Below are 22,815 nucleotides of genomic sequence, written 5' to 3'. Positions count from 1 at the left end.
AATGGTAACAAAGCACTGATTTATTTCCAGGGGTATAGAATTCAAAAATAGTGAAAATATGTTAAACTTGTAAAGGACCCTAGTCAGGCCACCCTGAAGAGTACTGTACACAGTTTTAGTCTCCATACTATAAAAAGGACACTGAAGCACAGCAGAAAATGCAAAAAAAGATTTACGAGGATGGTACCAGAACTTAGAGAGTACAGCTTTCAGGAACAGGTTGGGGATATTTTCTTTAGGGCAGAGAATACCTAGAGGAAACCTGATGGAGGTTTTTAAAATTATGAATGGGTTGCATAGGATAGATGTGGATAGAATGTTTCCACTTGTGGGAGAATCCAAAACTTGGGGCCATAAGTACAAGATAGTTATTAATAAAACCAATAACAACTTCAACAACAACAACTTGTATTTATATAGCACCTTTAACAGAGTAAAACATCCCAAGGCACTTCACAGGAGTATTATGAGACAAAAAATGTGATACCGAGACATAAAGGAGAAATTAGGGCAGGTGACCGAAAGCTTGGTCAAAGAGGTAGGTTTTAAGGAAAGAGAGGTAGAGAGACGAAGAGCAGGAAAATCCACAGCTTAGGGGCTAGGCAACAGAAGGCACGGCCACCAGTAGTTGATTGATTATAATTATGCTTCTGATGAAGGATCATCGACCTCAAATGTTAACATAAGAATATAAGAAATAGGACCAGGTATAGGCCATTTGGTCCCTCGAGCCTGCTCCGTTATTCATAAAGATTATGGCTAATCTGATCTTGGCCTCAACTCCACTTTCCTGGCCGCTCCCCATAACTCTTGACTCCCCTATCATTCAAAAACTGTCTATCTTTACCTTAAATATATTCATTGACCCAGCCTAAACAGCTCTCTGGGGTAGAGAATTGCAAAGATTCACAATACTTTGAGAGAAGAAATTCCTCATCTCTGTTCAAATCTGCGACCCCTTATTCTGAAACGATACCCCCTAGTTCTAGATTCCCCTATGAGGGGAAACATTCTCTCTGCATCTACCTTATCCAACCCCTTCAGAATCTTATACGTTTCAATAAGATCACCTCTCATTCTTCTAAACTCCAATGAGTATAGGCCCAACCTGCTCAACCTTTCTTCATACGCAACCCTTTCATCTCAGGAATTAACCTAGTGAACCTTCTCTGAACTGCCTCCAATGCAAGTATATCCCTCCTTAAATAAGCAGACCAAACTGTACGCAGTACTCCAGGTGTGGTCTTACCAATGCCCAGTACATTTTTAGCAAGACTTCCCTACGTTTATACTCCATCCCCCTTGAAATAAAGGCCAACATTTTATTTGCCTTCCTAATTACTTGCTGTACCTGCATGCTAGCCTTTTGTGTCCATTGAACAAGGAACCCCAGATCCCTCTGTACCGCAGCATTTTGTAGTCTCTCTCCATTTAAATAATAATTTTAAAGAAATTCTTCCTACCAAACTGGATAATCTCACATTTTCCCTCATTATACTCAATGTGCCAATTTTTTCCCCACTCACTTAACCTACCTATGGCCCCAAATTTCCCCAGCCGCTTAGAGCGCCGTATTTCGATGTGGTGCGCCAACTTCCTGGAGGAAAAAAAGCACCAAAAATCTACCTCTGAATTTGGCCGCTCCCTCGTCGTCCGGATCCATTGGTGTCTTGCAGCAGAGTCTGGGGGGTTTGCGGAGCTTTGGCCGCGCTTGCTCAGCACGGCCGGCAGAGGGGCAGGGCTTGGGCCGTGCGTGTCGTGTAGTGCCGGCAGGGGCACACATGACCGTTTGAGTGTGCGCACATGTGCAGTGTAACAGGAAGCTTAGCAATCGGACAATTAAAGGGAGAGCATCCTCAGAATAAGTGGTTATGGAGCATATATAAAGGTGAGGTCTGAATATTGATTTTTGTGTGGCTGAGGGAGTGGAAAGGAGTACTGGATAGGTGTGAGAGGTGTAAGTGTGATCTTTGAACATTACCTGTGTTTGAGTCCAATAGATGAATGACGCAAGAGTGTTCAAGACGAACCAAGAATTTCCTCCACGAGGAAGTGGAGAAATTAGTGACTTATTGAGGAGAAATGGCTGGAGCTAGATATCAGCAAGAGTGGTCCGCCAAAGATCTCCCCCAAGGAAATGAGAAAAAGATGGAACCTCGTTGCCGAAGAATTCTCCGCTGGGGTCAACACCGCAAGATCTGGAAGCCAGTGCAAGAAGAAATGGCAGGAGGTTGGTCAAGTAGTGAGTGTAAGTAATATCTTCATCTTTAAATTGAATTGCAGTGGAAAATGTGAGCATTTGTATGTGTCCCACCCATCAGAAGCGCACCATGTCTGAAAATTAATATTTTCATCTTTGCAGAAGAAATTGGCCCACAACAAAAGGGAGAGAACTAGAACAGGAGGAGGTCCGCCAAATCTGCACCAACTGACACCCCTGGAACAGAGAGTTGCTGCCTTGCTGACTCGCACCAGCAGAAAAAGAATAAGCTCTGCACAAGCTGGACCCACACGCGAGGGTGAGGGGTAGTCATTAAAATGCATAGTAGCCCTTCAAATCAACCTGCTGACTGGCCTGCTACGCATGAGACTACTCATGCCATCCATCCTGCCCCCTTCTGTGCTGCTAACCATTTGACTGTTGTGTTGTCTTTTGCAGAAGAAGACGATATTCCTCAAGATCCTGAGGATCCAGATGCGAGAGCTCCAGACCAAGGTGGGTGGGTGGGGGGAGGAGGGGGTCCATGGAAATGTGTGCTCAAGAGAATGCTGACCGCGATATCGATCAGGACATATCACAGGGCATCACACTGCCAGAACCCTCCATTAGCTCCTCGGCAACCTTCCATGGGTTCACACCTTCCGAGGTCGCGGGTCCGAATGGCGGTCGGGAAATGCATCTTGGGACACTCAATCACCCACCGTCCCAGCCTGCGCCTTGCACTGGAGGGGTGCCACTAGGCAGACTCACGGTGAGGGGAAGGAGAAGCCGACCAGTCTCTCCTGAGAGGCAGCCCTCAGCAAAAGTTAATCAGGTTTTTTCATCGGGTGAGGAGACCAATGCCCTCACAAGATCACTCGCGGCAGCCATCAGTGGGGTGATTGATGAGGTCGCCACACTATCGGTGAAATCTCTGCACTAAGACAGGAAGTCAGGGCGGGCATTTCAGAGGGTGTGCAGACGATGGCAGATGCCATGAGGGAGCTGGCTTCTGCAATAAGGGCACAAAGACCGGAGACTCAAATGCCACTCCCACTTCACTCCACGCACCAGCCACCGGTCAGACCCAAGCCGGACCCCCAACGCCGCCCCTCTCCACCACCATCACTGATCCTATAAGGAAGTGCACTTTCCCCGCGATGTGGGTGAGGGATGGGTGCAGATTTCTTTCCTGTTGTGGCTGTTGTTGTTGGTATTGTTGAAGTGCACTGTAAAATTTACATTAAAAGATATTTTGCATCAAAACTGAATCGTCCTCCATTAGGACCACGCAACATTTAGGGTCAACTGTAAAAAGTAAAAATCCTTCACTCCTACAGTCATGCGTGCCTGCCGCCCCTAGCCCTGGCAGGAGGGCTAGCTGGTGTGTTCTGCAGTCAGCAAGGTAGGACTGCTCTATTTTCTGTAGCTGATTTATCTTTCACTTATTTGTGGTGATGTTGTGCAGCTGTTGTGCTGAAGATGTTTTAATGTTGTGCTGATGTTGTGAATGTCTTTAGAGCTTTGGAATCCTCTAACTCACCTCCCCATCTCTGGCTACCTGCGCTGATTTTTTAAATGTAGCTAAGGTTTTTCTGTGCCTACAAAAGTGGCCACATACTGGCCTAAGTTAGTTTGGAGTAACTTTCAGCTGGTCAAATTTACTTCGATGGCCAGAAGAGGTGTAAGTGGCTTGTCATGCCCCTTTTTGGAGAGAACAAACTAAACTAAAAAAAAACTAACTGACTTACATTGGAGCAAGTTAAATGGGGAAATTTGCGATTTTTAAGTAATTCCAAAAAAAGCTACTTACTCAAAAAAAAAGGGGCAACTCTTGGGGAAATTTGGGCCCTATATCCCTTTGAAGATTCTTTGTGTCCTCTTCACAACTTGCTTTCCCACCTATCATTGTATCATAAGCAAATTTGGCTACATTACACTCAGTCCCTTCATCCAAGTCATTAATATAGATTGTAAATAGTTGAAGCCCCAGCACTGATCCCCATTGCACCCTACTAGTTACATCCAACTAGATGGTTCATTCTCTGTTTGGCAACCAGTAACTAGTGGAGTGCTGCAGGGATCAGTGCTGGGACCTCAACTATTTACAATCTATATTAATGACTTGGAAGAAGGGACTGAGTGTAACGTAGCCAAGTTTGCTGACAATACAAAGATGGGAGGAAAATGTGTGAGGAGGACACAAAAAATCTGCAAAAGGACATAGACAGGCTAAGTGAGTGGGCAAAAATTTGGTAGATGGAGTATAATGTTGGAAAGTGTGAGGTCATGCACTTTGGCAGAAAAAAAACGAAGAGCAAATTATTATTTAAATGGAGAAAGATTGCAAAGTGCCACAGTACAGCGTGACCTGGGGGTACTTGTGCACGAAACACAAAAGGTTAGTATGCAGGTACAGCAAGTGATCAGGAAGGCCAATGGAATCTTGGCCTTTACTGCAAAGGGGATGGAGTATAAAAGCAGGGAAGTCTTGCTACAGCTATACAGGGTATTGGTGAGGCCGCACCTGGAATACTGCATGCAGTTTTGGTTTCCATATTTACGAAAGGATATACTTGCTTTGGAGGCAGTTCAGAGAAGGTTGACTAGGTTGATTCCGGAGATAAGGAGGTTGACTTATGAGGAAAGGTTGAGTAGGTTGGGCCTGTACTCATTGGAATTCAGAAGAATGAGAGGTGATTTTATCGAAACGTATAAGATTATGAGGGGGCTTGGCAAGGTGGATGCATAGAAGATGTTTCCACTGATGGGGTGACTAGAACTAGAGGGCATGATCTTAGAATAAGGGGCCGCCCATTTAAAACTGAGATGAGGAGAAATTCCTTCTCTCAGAGGGTTGTAAATCTGTAGAATTTGCTGCCTCAGAGAGCTGTGAAAGCTGGGACATTGAATAAATTTAAGACAGAAATAGGCAGTTTCTTAAACAATAATGGGATAAGGGGTTATGGGGAGCTGGTGGGGAAGTGGAGCTGAGTCCATGATCAGATCAGCCATGATCTTATTGAATGGCGGAGCAGGCTCGAGGGGCCATATGGCCTACTCCTGTTCCGATTATGTTTTTATGTTCTTGGTAGGTGTGTCAAGGGTGCCCCCTGGAAAGGTGATGGCTGTGTCTCCTTGGACCTCTTTGTAAGTGGGTAGATATTTGAAGAAAATATTTCCTTGAGGATCCAGGCCATGTCCAGTCAGCGAACTGGTCTGCCTTGTTTCACTCGGTGTACCAGCTGCCGATACTGGCTCCCACCTGCTTCCAGGCCAGGTATGCGGATGCCTCTGCCATTGGGAGTCTTTGCCCTGACACTGTCCCATCTTGTGTTGATGGCCTTGTTTGAGGTCGGTGGTTCTTCATTCCTAGCAGAGCATTTTGACTCTCTCATATAACGCTATGAAGAGGGTATTACAAATCTGAAGTAGTAAAACACTGTGCCATTTTGAAACTGAGCTAACTTATTTTAAAATGGAATGTACAGACTGTAGAACATATACCAAAGACCTTGGGAGACAGACAAATAACATAGAAACTGAACTGAATAACAAGATAAGGATAGGATAGAAATGAACGATAGTATCCATATCCGGAATTACCATTTAAGGCATGCAGAAACCAGGTTGGCCAGTGCTGTACTAATCATGTATTAATCAATCATATATTAATTGTAACTTGCATAATTATGTAATGACTTAGCCTGAAGTTGTATAAAGGACAATGTCTCCAGTCATTTCGTTGCGCGTTCCTTATGGAATAGCTCCCCTGCTGGCTTGTATTAATAAAACTGCATTTACTTTAAGACTAAGGGACTCTGAGTGATGGTTTGAAATTAACCTTTACAACTTGGTGCTGCGAGCAGGGTCTGCTGGATGGGCAAATTCGACTCAAAAGCCAAACCAACCTAAAACCGAGTGAGTAGAGAATTGCCTTGAGAAATTCTCCTCCCAAGAGGCCCGGCCAGAGATCCAATGAATCTGAAGCGTTGTCCATGTAGCTGGTAAATCCAGTTGAGGGGCGCGTCAGGGCACTGTAAGTAAATACGTGTGTCGGGAGAATAACTACTGTTCCGAGATATCGGGGTATCCTCGGTGAGGGCGGACTAGCTATCCAGCCAGAAATGAGGCTCCGCTTAAGTAAAGATGGAAAAGCTCCACATAAGTAAAGGCGGAAAAACGGGAACTGGGAAAAATGCCCTGGTGTGAGAAAGGGCAAAGGAAACTGCCAAGGCCCTTGGAGGGGTGAGGTACAAACTACCAGAAGAGTTTCTGAGAGATAAATATGCAATGGTTAAGAGGAAAATGGTTAAGGAGGGATATGATGAAGAAAAAAAGATACCTTGGAAACTTAACTGGTGGTTGCAAAGAAAGGAAAACAAAGGGAAGGAGGCGGTTATAGTGTGTATAGAGATTTCACAAATGCAAGGAGAAAAGGAGGAGTGGAAAGATAGGTGTCGAAAGAAACAGAAAAAAATAGGAAAACAGCCAAAGCAGGATTAATGGTAATAAGTCAGTGCCTACAATTACAGAGGTTAAGAATAGAAGTGAGTAGTTTGAGAATGACGCCCACCAGATGGTTGGGACAGAGACTGACGAAGAAAAACAAGGGAAACAGAAAAAAATAAATTGCTGAAAAAAAACCTAATAAATAAAAAGCGAAAATAAGCTTTGTTGAATGAAAAGTTGATGTGAATGTCTCTTTAAAATAAGGTGTCTGTTCTGTTTGTTTAAGCTCCACCCACTTCTATGCAGAAGCTAGCTGTTAAACCTTTTATCATGGATGTGGGAAGTTTTATGAAAGTATGAATTGAGTGTTAAAATAATCATTGTTTACCTGAAATTGAATTACATTTTAAGTTAGAAACGCAGGTGTGGATTTATTTTGATTATGATTTAAGGAGCGATGAAATGCACAAAGTATGGGTTTGTTTAACAAAAGATAAAACTCCAGCCTTGCTAAAAAAAAGAGAAAATAAAACCAGCACCGAAGCTTCAGCTCTTGTGCCGAGAAATTTGGACGTTCTAATTGGATTACAGTAAAAAAAATGCGTGGTCTTATTTTTTTTTAAATTCCGACATGCTCACTTGTCAAAAGAAAACATGTAATCATTGATTACATTGGGTTGAAAGACAATAAATTTAGTCTATGAATGAGATAAAGAAAGGAGAAGGGAGAGTGTTAAAAAAAAGCCTGCGTGGGTTTCTGGAGGCTACAGGCCGGGGGAAGCTTTGTGCATTTCATCGCTCCTTTGTGTAGAATCTTATTTAAATAAAAGATTGGCAGTACAGTATTTGAATTGGGATTTTGAGATATTTTAGATGATTCTCCTTGATAAATATTTTGGTTGTATTGGAAAATCTTGGGTTTGGAAAGCTTTTTAAAAGAAATAATACTAAACAGTGTAAAAAAAAAGTTCGGAAACAATCTAAAAATGCCATTTTCTCTGATGAGAGACAGACATGCCATTTGGGGGAGACGAGATTAGATATGGAAGTAGCCTTGGAAATTATTTGAAAGAACTTGAATTGCGAGCACTTGTATGTTAAGATAGTTTATAAACTATCACTTGTTTTTGAATACAGGAAACCAGACAATCCTGGCCAGAATTACTACCCACGATACTAATGAGGTTACGCGCCACACCAAATCGAACGACAGGATTAACCCCCTATGAGCAATGAAGTTACCCGAGGGGATAGTTACAGGAGGGGCAGAAGTAGGACCATTACGAGATAGAATCAGGAAGTATGTGATGGAATTGAGCAAGCAGCCAAATGAGCGACAGCTGAACGGAAGCTAGAGCCAGCATTTAAAGCTAAAATTCAACTAGTAATGACTAACAATGATCAGACAGACATAAATATAGCACAGGTCCACCATAGTGTTGATCAGGAAGAGAGACATAAATGGAGTAAGCACGGGGCCCACCAAAAGGGTGACATATGGGTATGGGGTCCCCAGGAGCAAGTTGTGATGCCACAATGTTGTAGGCAACAACTACTAACATTACACCATGGGACTAACACCTTATGAGCTGATGACTGGATGGGCTATTAGACTACCAGAGGACTTAGCCGGAGGGACAGGTGAAGCAGGACCAATTCAGGATAGGCTAAGGTCCAGCTAAACCAAGAGGTGCAGGCTATGAGTAAAGAAGTTAAAAGCAGACAGCAGATAAGAGATCTAGAAATTCAGAATGAGGGAATGAGACTCGAAACACTACCTAAAATAGGAGAACAGGTCATGATAAAGATAACAGGGATGCGAAAGGGAATGGAGCCCTGATGGATGGGGCCATACTCGGTACCGATGACAAGTGATACTTGTGTTTGTCTACAGGAGCCCACTGGGATTAGATGGAAGCACTGGATACAGGTAAAACCATATAATACTAAACGACCCCTGTCTGTTTTAACCCATAGTGATGGTGCACCCGGCGACCACGGAAGCGTCCGATAAGGAAGCAGGCCAGAAAACAAAGGGATGAACCTGTGGATAGTGCTGGTGGCGACTCGATTAGTGGCTGCTCTGGCCCTCCCAGTGCCTCCACAGTTGGAAGGAAAAGGGCTTAAACGTTATATGATGTGGAAGTCCCAACGAAATGTAACGCAGGGAAATTATACATGTCCCACGGGAAGTGAATGTCATATTTTTAATATAACGTTTGACTGTCGACAGTGGACCTATTCGGCACCAGTCTTTGGGAATTTTGTACTGATCCTCCATAAAAACGAGAATGTGTCGTTCAACTTTACCTGGGAGGCCGACGGTCCCGGGATGATGTGTAAGCAAGGTTACGACAATACTCCCCAGAATATAACCAAAATACAGAAAGAAGCCTGGAATACTAACAAAACAGAGTATACCAATAGTACAGAGTGGAAACAAGCAACCTTGGGAGACGGAGACTGGGTGATGTGTACGAATAATTCACAGTTTGGCGGGAGGGGTACATGGCAGGTATTGATAAGTGTAAAATATCCCCGTCTGAACCAGGAACGGATGCCACACTTACAAAGGCTGCACGATACATGTCTGAACACACTGATAGTCCCTTCAATAATAAATTTAACAATAAATATACAGTATGACCGAAAGATGGTACCCAGGCATTCTAACAACCTGGATCTTGCCCTAAAGATAACAAAAGCTCGGTGAAACACACTAGCTACAGTACTAGGAGGATTAGGAACGGGACTAGGAGCATTAAACTCAATGGATATCGAGACACAGCAGAATAAAATACAGAAAGCGGAACAATTGACTAAAGATGTCATAAGGCTGTCAGATGTGTGGCAGGAACGCTTACAGGCCAATAGCCTGTGGGGATGGCTGTCAGACAAAATGATATGGCAGTGGGCAAACAAAACTAGCTGAGAACAGCAATAGTATCGGCCAATTTAACGCGGGAAGCCAATAAGACTCACTGCCTTATAATGGGCCTGATTAAGGAAGGACAACTGGCTGAATAGAAAGGATAGCATTCTCTGGGAATGCCCCATGATGGGCTAAACTGTTTCAGTTTGACCAACGAACTCTAACACTCAGGCCAGATATGAAGCATATGCGATGTGATGAAGAGGAAGAAGAATGTTACATGACTATGTTGTTGGCTAATTAACAGTCAGATATGGTGTGAGTTTGTAACCCTACCACAGCTATTCGGTAAAAACTTAGAGAAGCCACGGTTTTACGGAAAATGGATAGACCCAAAGAATAAAATGCACAACGGGATGGACTGTGTAAAGTGGCCATTCAGGCAAGTATGCCCACTATATATACCAGTGGTGGAACCATGCAGCATGGAAGGCACAGCAGAGCTTGTGAATGGCAGCTGCAACCCTTAAATGATATCATAATACATGAAGTCGGACAAAATTATATACGTGTAACCAGTAACCACACGGTATGCTTGAACGCGGACCGATTGGAACCTCCGGTAAATGAGTGTCGCAAGGAAATATATGTCATCTTCGATGTTAAAATGACCAAGTCCTACCAAATAGGACAATGAATATTGTGCAACATAGAAGCACCAGAGGACTATAGTACTACCTCGGCAGTGGACTTGAGAAAGTTAAGGGCCTCTTTGAAAAAACACATTCAGGTGACCAAGTACCTGGGAGAAGAAAGGGAATGATTACTCAGGCAAAAGGTCGTGATGAGTTACACAAAACAAGAATTTATTCGAGTGACGGAGGAACTAAGTGACCTCACAGTTCACCACTAATGGGACATTTTTAAGGGCTGGTCACCTAAGACCTACGCGATCCTCAAATTAATGTGGCACCTGATTGTGATAATAATGGTAGTGGTAGGGATATGTATTATAATCCAACTATATCTGATGTGCAAGGTCCGAGGGATATACAACTGCATGGTTCTAGTCGAACAGCAACAGCCTTCTTAACTATGTAACGTAGGTATAATAGGGAGGCAAATGACTTTGTAACGCGTTAGGGAAACAACTAAGACCCCCGAGCTTATGCTCTATATGTACAAAAACAATTATATATAGCTTGCAAATAAACCCAGGGAAGTGGTCAAGGGTAGCATGTAAGGACTCCGTTAAAAGACGGAACTATGAGCGATCCAAAGGGAATGGATTTGATCACCATCCCCGGCAGATGGCTTAAAACGTATATGTTGTCGGCTGATTATGTCGACATAATCTGGGACCAACAGGAGGGACTGAAGAGGGGTATTACAAATCTGAAATAGTAAAACATTGTGCCATTTTGAAACTGAGCTAACTTATTTTAAAATGGAACCTACAGACTGTGGGAATATTCCACAAGAAAGCAAAACTTTACAGTTCAATAGACCAAAGATCTTGGGAGGCAAGAATACAGACAGATAACATAGAAACTGAACTGAATAACAAGATAAGGATAGGATAGAAATGAACGATAATAACCATATCCGGAATTACCATTTAAGGCATGTAGAAGCCAGATTGGCCAGCATTGTACTAATCATGTATTAATCAATCATCATATATTAATTGTAACTTGCATAATTACATAATGACTTAATCTGAAGTTGTATAAAGAACAATGTCTCCAGTCATTTCGTTGAGCGTTCCTTATGGAATAGCTCCCCTGCTGGCTTATATTAATAAAACTGCATTTACTTTAAGGCTAACGGACTCCGAGTGGTGGTTTGAAGTTAACCCTTACACGTCAGGACCTGGCATATCTGGATCTTGACCTATTTTGTATCCATTCCAAAGTTCTGGTGGATGTGCAGCAATGGGCCATGGTTTTTTGGCACCAATAAAGCCAAGTCTTCAACTTCAACCAAAATTTTGGAGACAGAAATGACTACAACTATAATACCATAACTTTGAAAGTACTATCTAAAAATATTATAAGGTATTTCAAGGCGCTTGCTAATATTAGTGTGCTTGAATATGAGAGGTTGTTGCAGTAAGTCTTACCATCAGCAGTCCCATGTATGATCAGGAAACTCTCATCTTTGATTTCATTAGCATTTTGCAGCACACTAGACTCCTGCAAGCAATCAAAGTTGAGTTACTAATATAAATTTTAAACATAGTATTCTTTGCTTATTTACATTGCAACTTGGTACCAAGCTCATGGTCTACAGAGCAGTAGTGATACCCACCCTCCTAGATGGCTCAGAGACATGGACTATGTACAGCAGGCACCTCAAACCACTGGAGAAATATCACCAACGCTGCCTCTGCAAGATCCTGCAAATCCATTGGCTGGATAGGCGCACCAACATCAGTATCCTCGCTCAGGCCAATATACCCAGCATCAAAATACTGACCACACTCGATCAGCTCCGCTGGTTGGGCCACATCGCCCGCCTGCCTGACACGAGACTCCCAAAACAAGCACTCTACTCAGAGCTCCGACACAGCAAGTGAGCCCCAGGTAGGCAGAGGAAACACTTCAAGGACATCCTCAAAGCCTCCTTGAAAAAATGTAACTTCCTCACCGACACCTGGGAATCCCTGGCCCAAGACTACCCAAAGTGGAGGAAAAGCATCCGGGAAGGCGCTCAACACCTCGAGTGTCTTCGCCGAGAGCAAGCAGAAGCCAAGTGTCGACAGCAGAAGGAGCGTGTGGCAACCCAGGCACCCTACCCACCTGTCCCTTCAACCACTATTTGCCCCACCTGTGACAGAGACTGTAGGCCCCGCATTGGACTCTTCAGTCACCTGAGAACTCATTTCTAGTATGGAAGCAAGTCAGCCTCAACTCCAAGGGACTGCCTATGATGATGAAACATAATTATGACATCTAAATGCACACAGCATAAAAGAGGAATAGAGGGGAATTAGCTGTGAAAGCAAATATTAAGGGAGGATTCTCCTTTTTCGGGCAGAGTTTTAGCAGGATAGGGCTTTTACCCGTCCCTCTGTATTCCATCCCAGCTCTGACCTATTTTCCTAGGTTGGAGCTCATTACTCCTGGGGCAATTCTCGGCATCAAATGGGAACTTGCTAGTATGAGTGATGAAGTTCTGGTGATGCTGCAACAAAGGCATCAGAAGGACAGCGAGTCCTATGGCAAGTGTCTGGGGCAGACTAGAATGTGAGGAGGCAATATAATGCCCTCTCCTTCCATTAGGGGAATTCTGGATCTTTATCACTGCATTGTGAGGCCTATTATCACCTTCTAAATGGCAGCCTTGGGAGGCAGAAACTGGAGCGGAAAAGAGGGCATCAGGAACCCATCCCCCAAAAGCTATTTGCATGCATTGGGTAAGGATGGAGCGACAAGCAGCAATGCGGCAGAGGTAGGCTAGGGACATCCTGGTTGGGTGGGATCATGTCGTACAATTCCATTCTAAATGTCAAATGATTGAATTGGCACTTAGCCATTGTTCTCTTTTGGGTGTTTTTAAAAATAGAACTCACTTGATAAATGTTTTCATCTCGTGATGGTAATCCAAGGTATCGCTCTGTGAATGCTGAAGCTGTGCGAAGAAAAATTAATTAAATCCACATTTGCATGGTGCCTTCATCAGCATTTAACTAATGTTGAACAACAAGTAATAACTGACCCTGAACCCTCATCCTTTCCCATGTGGCTAAAAAACATATGAAGAGACCAGTCCTCTTGGGTACCAATACCAGCCCTTGTACTTAATAATTAATTTTCTGCTCACAACACGACTGGATACTAAACTTGATTTATGATAAAAATTGAAATAATTTCTCAGGAGGCAGTATTAACTAATCACCTTGTCTCATGCTTATCAACATTCCTTGGATACCACTTGGGTACCATGTCATACTAGTAGAGCAACAGGGCAATGACTAATGTAATCAAGGCTAAACTGAAAGACTTTAATGTTGCCACATTCTCTAACCATTCGAATTGCAGTTATTAGTAAGGTATGGAAGCCCAATATTACTTCTCATCCTCAATCTCACTTAATAAAAAATAAAAAAAAAATACCAGCAAAAAAGAGAGAAATACATTGTACCCTAGCATTAAAATTTTAAAGATGCCACTAACTTGTCATTTAAATTCAAAATATAAGAACAAAAGTGACAGGCCAACTAAGTCTGGGAGGAAGCTTTTAACGAAATAGAGAATTTCCTTTGTAATTTTTCTCAACCACTTTTTCCTTGTATCTAGAGATGTCAACAGTCAAGAGATGCAGCAGACAGCAGCAGGGCTTGTTGTAATATGGCATGGTTAGAGTGATGAGTGTCTGGCTGAGAAATTAGCTGGTTTTCATTTCAATAAATAACTTGTGACTGAATCCTTAGAGAAATGTTAAACATATCATCAATTGCAAGGGCAGCTCAACAATTACTGTCCAAAAAGGAAAGGCGTTGAACAGTCAATAGGAGAAGAAGATAAATGACTGGTACTCAGAATTTCTCGAGAGAACCATGAACATGCACTCTTTTCTGGAAGTAGAAGCTATGGAACAAGGACAGGCATTTGTCATTACCCAAAGAACATATTATTAGTGGACAGTATAGCTTTTAAAAACTCAAACTTATCTGACCTTTATCTCTACTATCTCTGGTTTAACAACTTCAATTTATTTAATTGCCTCAAATCTCCTTGATCTCATAAAAACATACAAATCAAGAAATTTGATATCTCGGAGAAGCCCTATATACTGTCCATATAACTTCACACAACTACACCTTCATAAAATTCCCATGCGTGTTTCCTCTTTGAACACTTGAATCAGACTTAATACCCTGATCTTTAGTGGCCAGACCATTCTATTAAAGTGCATGGGCTAGAAATTCATTTGATTAGTGTCATCTGTTAGCGCCCGCGAGGGGCGCTAACGGGCCGCTAAGCGCTTACCGACCGAGCGCCGTGCTGTCAGTGCCTCCCGCAAACTTCAGTCGAAGTTTAGCTGGGGCGCTAACAGTTAGTGCTGCACACTCTAGCGCCACCCATTTGGTGAGGTCAAAAGTGTGCAACGTCCCGTTAGTGCCGTGATCGCTAACTTCAAAGTTTTCGCCTGCCGTAAAGCCTGGCGCTAATCCTGACAGCGAAAGCAGATGTCCCGAAGAAGCTCCCAGGGCGATATTTCAACAAATGAGAAGGTGGGTCTTTAGAATGGACTTTATTTATATTCATGTAACTCTCTTAGCTGTTGAACACTGTTGCTAATGTAAACAGTAGCTCCCTTCCATTTTTAGTCAGTTTTCAGGTGGTCCAGCTGACCTCCCTTTTAGGTGCTAGAATGCCGATTTCCAAGCGCCACAACTTCAGCAGTACTCTTGCGATAGCGCCCCAAGAATCGGGGTTAGCGCCCTAAGAGGAGTGTGGAATTCAACCCTTAGCGCTCCACTCTGCTCTTGGGGCGCTAAAAATTAATATCCCGGTTGGAGGCGGTAAACATCACCCGGCGCTAAAGTTAGCGGTATCACCGCTTCAAACCGGGCTATGATCAATTTTTTGCCCCATGTGTCTGTGAATTCTTTTTCTGAGCATTGACTTCATTTAGATCCAAAAAATCCAAAAAAGTGGATAATCAGAAAGCCAAATTGATGTATCCGCAGTATGATTATACATTGCAAGGGCACACTATTGCAACCTCTCCAGTACAGCATTGAAGACCTGTATCTCCCCCAAAGTGAATAAAAAGCTAACCAACAAGGCCAAGGACAATAGATGATTACTTCTTCTCTAGACACCCACAGGTTGAGCCCTCTCTGTCAGTACAGACTAAACTGGCCAAACACAATGGGCCCGAAATTTACCGTGTCCGAAGGGACAGCTTCCGCGGAGTTTGGGCGCTCAATCGAAAAAATCGATCGGCTGCCGAGGTCGGGTGCTTTTCCCTCCCCGAGTCATATTCAGCTCGGGGAGGATTTCAGCGGTGTTCACTTCTGCCGGAAATGGCGCGGTGAAGCCGCTGTGAAGGAAATTTCCAGCGCTGAGCTCTGCAATGTGAGGGCAGCTGGAAAGGGACTAACACAGCGAAATTCACTGAGGGAAAGGTAGGACTTTTCTCGGCAGTGCCCCCGTGAGATTTTCGATGCAGTGCTCGAACGCGGCACCACTGGGGCCCTTTGGTAGGTAAAAAGTTTTATTACTTATTATTGTTTTTATTTCATTTTCCAGCATGCAACCGCAGTATTTATTTTTTGATATAGTTTTATTAATTATTAGTGCATCCACAGTATTTATCTTTTGATATAGTTTTATAAATTATTGGTGTTTTTATTTCATTTTCCAGCATGCGTAGTATTTATCTTTTCATATAATTTTAATAATTGTTTTGGCTCTATTAAATCTGCTGAGTGCTGAATACATACCCCTGTACTTTTGTACAACTTTCAGGTCTGACTCTTTAGTGGAGTCCTGTGGGCTGCAGAGACCTGCTTGGCAGGGTTCACCCTGAGGATGGGAGGAGTGTTGGGAGGACGATACCTGGTACACCTGGCCAGAAGCAGGGCGGCACGCAGGAGAAGGCGTCGCCGTCAGCACTGTGCAGACAGGCAGTGGGCAAGGGAAGCAGCAGCCATGATTTGTGCATTCCGTGCCAGACCAGTGTGCCTGCAGTCTTCACCGGCCCGAATCAGGATTGCGGTTGGCTGCTTGGGGACAAGGGATATCCCCTGTACACTTGGCTGCTCACTCCTCTGTGGAACCCCAGGACAGCGCCAGAGCATGCATACAATGACACTCGTTGTGTTACCAAGTGCATCATCGAGCAGTGCATAGGCATCCTTAAGCAGAGGTTCCCGTGCCTGGACCGCTCTGGTGGCACCTTGCAGTATTCTCCTCAATGGGTCTCCATAATCATCATGGTCCACTGCATGCTGCACAACCTGGCCATCATGAGGGGACAGCCGCTGGAGGTTGAGCCAGCAGTACCACCTGAGGAGGAGGAGGAGGCGCAGGAGGAGGAGGAAGAGGATCCCCGTCGCCCCAGAGCTGGGAGGTGTTGACCCATCGCCACCCTGGAAGAGTCGGGTGCCGACTGGCTAGCACCCTCCTGAGAGAGTGCGTCCTCACATATATGGAGGCGCCTGACACCTCCCCTGCAATCTCCCTCCATGCATTATGTACTGGCTGTCTGCCAGGTCTCCCCACGTCAGGAAACAGTATTCTTCTTCTGTCCTCCAAAGCGTCCATCAGTGGCTCCAGCTCCATATCAGTGAACCTGTTGGCTCTCCTTGCACCTCTTACACCAGCCATCTTTCCAAACTCCTTCCCCCCTCAGGGCCTTGCTGCAAACCCTGGCCTTTAAAAATGCAAGGGGCAGCTTGCTCATTAGAAACCCTTACCTGCATGCTGAATTTCTCAGTGGTGATAACGCTCAAATTATGACAGCCACACTGCTGAAAAATCCACTTTGGAAAGGTTCATTAGTGCTGGAGCCCATTTGTTCACTTTTGGAGCTGAATATGGGGTGACCAAGCCATAAAATATTTTTGGTGCTAGTGGCCACAAAAAGGTGGGGGGAGCACCGGCTTTCCAGCGGTACTGAATTTCGGGTCCAATAAATACATACTTGCCCTGAGACAGTTTGGATGAGGCTTTCCTTGATAACTTTGATACCTGCAGCTGAATGAATAGTTCGAAGGCACACCTGACATTGGGCCTTATTTAAATTACGTCTACCAGGCATAATCAGACAACTCACCAGTCAAGAGGATTGAAAGATTAGGCTGCTGAGATGCCAGTAGCAGTCCTTAGGTAAGTGGTTAAAGCAGTGCAATCAAGTAGGGAAGAGATGTGATTGGGTCAGGAAGTGGTGCGATCATATTGGGAGGGAGGGCGATAAATCGTGAGGGAGGGGAGCAGTCGGCAGTGATCAGGGCGGGCAAAAGGCAGGTTAAATGGAGAGCACTCCTACTCCGCCCAGCTCCACATTCAGTTGAATATTTTTAACAGACTTACCTTTTTAGTGGCACCCTTTAGGGACCGCCTGTTGGGCCTCATACAGACCTGGGTTTTCCTCAGGGCAAACCAATCTTGCACAGGCAGCATCAAGCAGGCGTTTGGCCCCTTATTTGCATATGCAAACTGAGACTAAATGTGCGATGCTGATGCATCTTGGGCAAGAGTGCAAAATGGGTGGCATTGTATTGGCCGCCTGTATTGGCTAGAGTAGACTTGCCATCTGTATTGGCTAGAATAGACTGGCAAATGACACTTAAAGGGTTGAGGGTGGATAGGCAATGGCAAACATTTAAAGATCATATGGATGAACTTCAGCAAATGTACATCCCTGTCTGGAGTAAAAATAAAATGGGGAAGGTGGCTCAACCATGGCTAACAAAGGAAATTAAGGATAGTCTTAAATCCAAGGAAGAGGCATATAAATTGGCCAGAAAATGCAGCAAACGTGAGGACTGGGAGAAATTTAGAATTCAGCAGAGGAGGACAAAGGGTTTAATTAAGAGGGAGAAAATAGAGTATGAGAAGAAGCTTGCCGGGAACATAAAACTGACTGCAAAAGCTTCTATAGATATGTGAAGAGAAAAAGATTAGTGAAGACAAACGTAGGTCCCTTGCAGTCGGATTCTGGTGAATTTATAATGGGGAACAAAGAAATGGCAGACCAATTGAACAAATATTTTGGTTCTGTCTTCACGAGGGAAGACACAAATAACCTTTCGGAAGTACCAGGCGACCGAGGGTCTAGTGAGAAGGAGGAACTGAAGGATATCCTTATCAGATGGGAAATTGTGTTAGGGAAATTGATGGGATTGAAGGCCAATAAATCCCTGGGGCCTGATAGTCTGCATCCCAGAGTACTTAAGGAAATGGCCCGAGAAATAGTGGATGCATTGGTGATCATTTTCCAACAGTCTATCAACTCTGGGTCAGTTCCTATGCACTAGAGGGAAGCTAATGTAACACCACTTTTTAAAAAGGGAGGGAGAGAGAAAAAGGGTAATCATAGACCGGTTAGCCTGACATCAGTAGTGGGGAAAATGTTGGAATCAATTATTAAGGATGAAATAGCAGCGCATTTTGAAAGCAGTGACAGGATTGGTCCAAGTCAGCATGGATTTATGAAGGGGAAATCATGCTTGACAAATCTTCTGAAATTTTTTGAGGATGTAACTAGTAGAGTCGACAAGGGAGAACCAGTGGATGTGGTGTATTTGGACTTTCAAAAAGTTTTTGACAAGGTCCCACACAAGAGATTGGTGTGCAAAATCAAAGCACATGGTATTGGGGGTAATATACTGACGTGGATAGAGAACTGGTTGGCAGACAGGAAGCAGAGAGTCGGGATAAAAGGGTCCTTTTCAGAATGGCAGGCAGTGACTAGTGGAGTGCCACATAGCTCAGTGCTGGGACCTCAGCTCTTTACAATATACATCAATGATTTAGATGAAGGAACTAAGTGTAAAAGCTCCAAGTTTGCAGATGACACTAAACTGGGTGGTGGTGTGAGCTGTGAAGGGGACGCTAAGAGGCTGCAGGGTACTTGGGCAGGTTAGGTGGGTGGGCATGGCAGATGCAGTATAATGTGGATAAATGTGAGGTTATCCACTTTGGGGGCAAAAACGCGAAGACAGAATATTATCTGAATGACGGCAGATTAGGAAAAGGGGAGGTGCAACGAGACCTGGGTGTCATGGTTGATCAGTCATTGAAAGTTGGCATACAGGTACAGCAGGCGGTGAAGAAGGCAAATGGTATGTTGGCCTTCATAGCTAGGGGATTTGAGTATAGGAGCAGGGAGGTCTTACTGCAGTTGTACAGGGCCTTGGTGAGGCCTCACCTGGAATATTGTGTTCAGTTTTGGTCTCCTAATCTGAGGAAGGGTGTTCTTGTTATTGAGGAAGTGCAGCGAAGGTTCACGAGACTGATTCCAGGGATGACTGGACTGACATACGAGGAGAGACTGGATCAACTGAGCCTTTATACATTGGAGTTTAGGAGGATGAGAGGGGATCTCATAGAAACATATAAGATTCTGACGGGACGGATGCGGGTTAGATGCGGGTAGAATGTTCCCGATGTTAGGGAAGTCCAGAACCAGGGGACACAGTCTTAGGATAAGGAGTAGGCCATTTAGGACTGAGATGAGGAGAAATTTCTTCACTCAGAGAGTTGTTAACCTATGGAATTCCCTGCCGCAGAGAGTTGTTGATGTCAGTTCATTGGATATATTCAAGAGGGAGTTAGATATGGCCCTTACGGATAAAGGATCAAGGGGTATGGAGAGAAAGCAGGAAAGGGCTACTGAGGGAATGATCAGCCATGATCTTATTGAATGGTGGTGCAGGCTCGAAGGGCTGAATGGCCTACTCCTGCACCTATTTTCTATGTTTCTACGTTTCTATGTTATACGCCAATGAAACTAAATAACAGGCACACAAAAGCAAAATACTGCGGTTGCTGGAATCTGAAAAATAAACAGAAAATGCTGGAAATTTCAGCAGGTCAGACAGCACTGACTCTGCTTCTCTCCACAGATGCTGTCTGACCCGCTGAGATTTCCAGCATTTTCTGTAAATAACAGGAATGCCAGGTGACCAATGCGATACCATCCATTTTGCACGACTGCCCAAGATGAGTTTTTACCTCAATGATTTGGTCTGCAAGGTTGAATACAAAAGTTAACTGCAGATTTATCTTTCTTTGCCACAGAATGTAAAGAAGAGATTTGAATTTTCAGCATTGAACTAACACCCGCTATAGTGCCAATACTTACATGAAATGACTTACGATTTTTATTGTTTACTTACCATACAATTTCCAGTCAGTAATTGGTGCCACAGCAACTCCACATTTGAAGATTCTGTCAGTGGAACTAAGAATCATGGATGTGACATAACCTCCATATGCCTGTCAAAGTGAAACAAAATCTTACTTTTTAATAGTTCTGTTTTTAAAATGTGTAAGATTAAATAGCTAGATCATTTATAACATTTGAAGATGAATTCAGATTGTTGTTCTATATTGATGTGTGTTTTAAGAGCTGTTTTACATTATTACTATTGAGAGTCGAAGAGAAATAGACTGGGTAAATTTTCAACTTTGATGGCGATAGAAAACTGGCAAAAGCAGATTGCTAGCTTTTTACACCCCGACCGATTATCCTTTCCATTCCATCATCATAGGCAGTCCCTCGAAATCGAGGAAGACTTGCTTCCACTCTAAAAGTGAGTTCTCGGGTGGCTGTACAGTCCAATGCGGGAATTACAGTCTCTGTAACAGGTGGGGCAGACAGTGTTTGAAGGAAAGGGTGGGTGGGGAGTCTAGTTTTCCGCACGCTCCTTCCACTGCCTGCGCTTGGTTTCTGCATGCTCTCGGCGACGAAAATCGAGGTGCTCAGCGCCCTCCCGGATGCTCTTCCTTCACTTTGGGTGGTCTTGGGCCAGGGATTTCCAGGTGTCGATGGGAATGTTACACTTTATCAAGGAGGCTTTGTGGGTGTCCATGAAATGTTTCCTCTACCACCTGGGCTCGCTTGCTGTGTAGGAGTTCCAAATGGAGCACTTGCTTAGGGAGTTTCGTGTCAGGCATGCGGACGACGTGGCCCGCCCAACGGAACTGGTCGAATGCGGTCAGTGCTTCGATGCTGGGGATGTTGGCCATGAGCGAGAACACTGACGGTGCATCTATCCTCCCAATGGATTTGCAGAATCTTGCGGAGGCAGCGCTGGTGGTACTTCTCTAGCGCTTTGAGGTGTCTGCTGTATATAGTCGACATCTCTGAAACATATAGGAGGGCAAGTATCACTACTGCCCTGTAGACCATAAGCTTGGTGCCAGATTTGAGGTGTTGGTCTTCAAACAGTCTCTTCCTCAGGCGACCGAAGGTTGCACTGGCACACTAGAGGCAGTGTTGGACCTCGTCATCGATGTCTGCCCTTGCAGTAGACTCCCAAGGTATGGGAAATGGTCCACGTTGTCCAAGGCCAAGTCATGGATTTTGATGACTGGGGGGGGCAGTGCTGTGTCGCAGGGTCAGGTTGGTGGAGGACCTTTGTCTTGCAGATGTTTAGCATAATGCCCATGCTTTTGTACCCCTCAGTGAAGGTGATGACGATGGCTTGGAGTTCAGCTTCTGAGTGTGCGCAGACGCAAGCGTTGTCCACGTGCTGTAGTTCGACTTAGTAGAATGCCAATCTGCTATCATTAGTATTCTGCCCTCATCAATGTTATAAATGACTGATTGTTTATGGACACTTTGTCATAACCATTTAGAATGCGTTGTGCATTATGGTGTTTAATTTCTGAAACAAATATCGCCCCTCAATATAGTTGTTAAGGCATCTGCCTGAAATACTTTACTTATTGCTGTATATCTATACCTACAATCATAATTAGATTTGTGCTTTAATGAAGATATTGCTATGAGTGAAAGACTATATAATCCAAAATTACAATACCGTTCTCAATGACCTTCATAAAACTGAACCATCTGATTTTGAAAAGAGAACAGTGACAGGAGTTTAAACTTTTCAATTTGGAAATACAGGGTAGTAATTTTCACCTTCACCGCTTGAAGGGCAAACTAGTAGCCTGCAACAAGTATGAAAGTTCGTTGGGTTCTATAATGGATGGACGATCTGCTCCGCCAGTTTAACACCCAAGCGTTGAAGGTAAAAGTTACCACCCAATAGTCTTTACTAAATATAAAAAAGCAAGAAATTACAACTGATTGAAACACTGTTTTGCCTCATTTCTATGTTGCTGCTTCATGTATTTTTTTGTCGATCTGCTTTGCGGTCTGTATCTGTCATCCTGTCAAATTGCATAGTGTCTGCCATTTACTGTGCTGCATTTTTTGCAGTGCACCATAAAAGCTTGAGACTCAGTTGATTATATCTGATTGATTTTAGCACATAATACTCAACAGCGAAGTGGTGCATATGCTGCACAAATGATAAAAATTATTATTACACTAATATGAAAGTGTACTAAAATAGTTTTAAAATAATAATTATTTATTGTGCTTTTTGCACTGCCAAACAAAATAGGTAAAACAATGCCGTAAGACATAGAACATTGGTATTGATACACCAGTCAAGGGTAACATTCAGCCCAGAACTTGTTAAGGGATATAATTTGTTACAACTGAAGTATTTTGAAGTTTACCTTCCCATAAACACCAATTCTGTTTGCATCAATAAATGGTAATTTCAACAACGATCTGTAAGAAAAAAGAAAAA

At 43.8% G+C, this 22,815-nt stretch overlaps 1 protein-coding gene across 1 annotated transcript in view; it reads right to left on the bottom strand.

Moving 5' to 3' along the window:
• Positions 1-22,815, bottom strand: part of LOC139253997 (inactive dipeptidyl peptidase 10-like) — a 963,662-nt gene that overhangs the window by 2,503 nt on the left and 938,344 nt on the right. Inside the window, exons 22-25 of the mRNA XM_070873609.1 lie at positions 22,742-22,796; positions 20,383-20,482; positions 13,099-13,157; positions 11,647-11,719 (exon numbers count right to left, since the gene is read on the bottom strand). Coding sequence (XP_070729710.1) covers positions 11,647-11,719; positions 13,099-13,157; positions 20,383-20,482; positions 22,742-22,796 — 287 coding nt within the window. The remainder of the gene's footprint in view (positions 1-11,646; positions 11,720-13,098; positions 13,158-20,382; positions 20,483-22,741; positions 22,797-22,815) is intronic.

The sequence above is a fragment of the Pristiophorus japonicus genome, chromosome 3 (assembly GCF_044704955.1).
Source record: "Pristiophorus japonicus isolate sPriJap1 chromosome 3, sPriJap1.hap1, whole genome shotgun sequence".
NCBI classification, from domain to species: Eukaryota; Metazoa; Chordata; class Chondrichthyes; family Pristiophoridae; genus Pristiophorus; species Pristiophorus japonicus.
The sequence above is the reverse complement of the archived record's forward strand: the minus strand, read 5'-3'. Positions and strand labels throughout refer to the sequence as shown.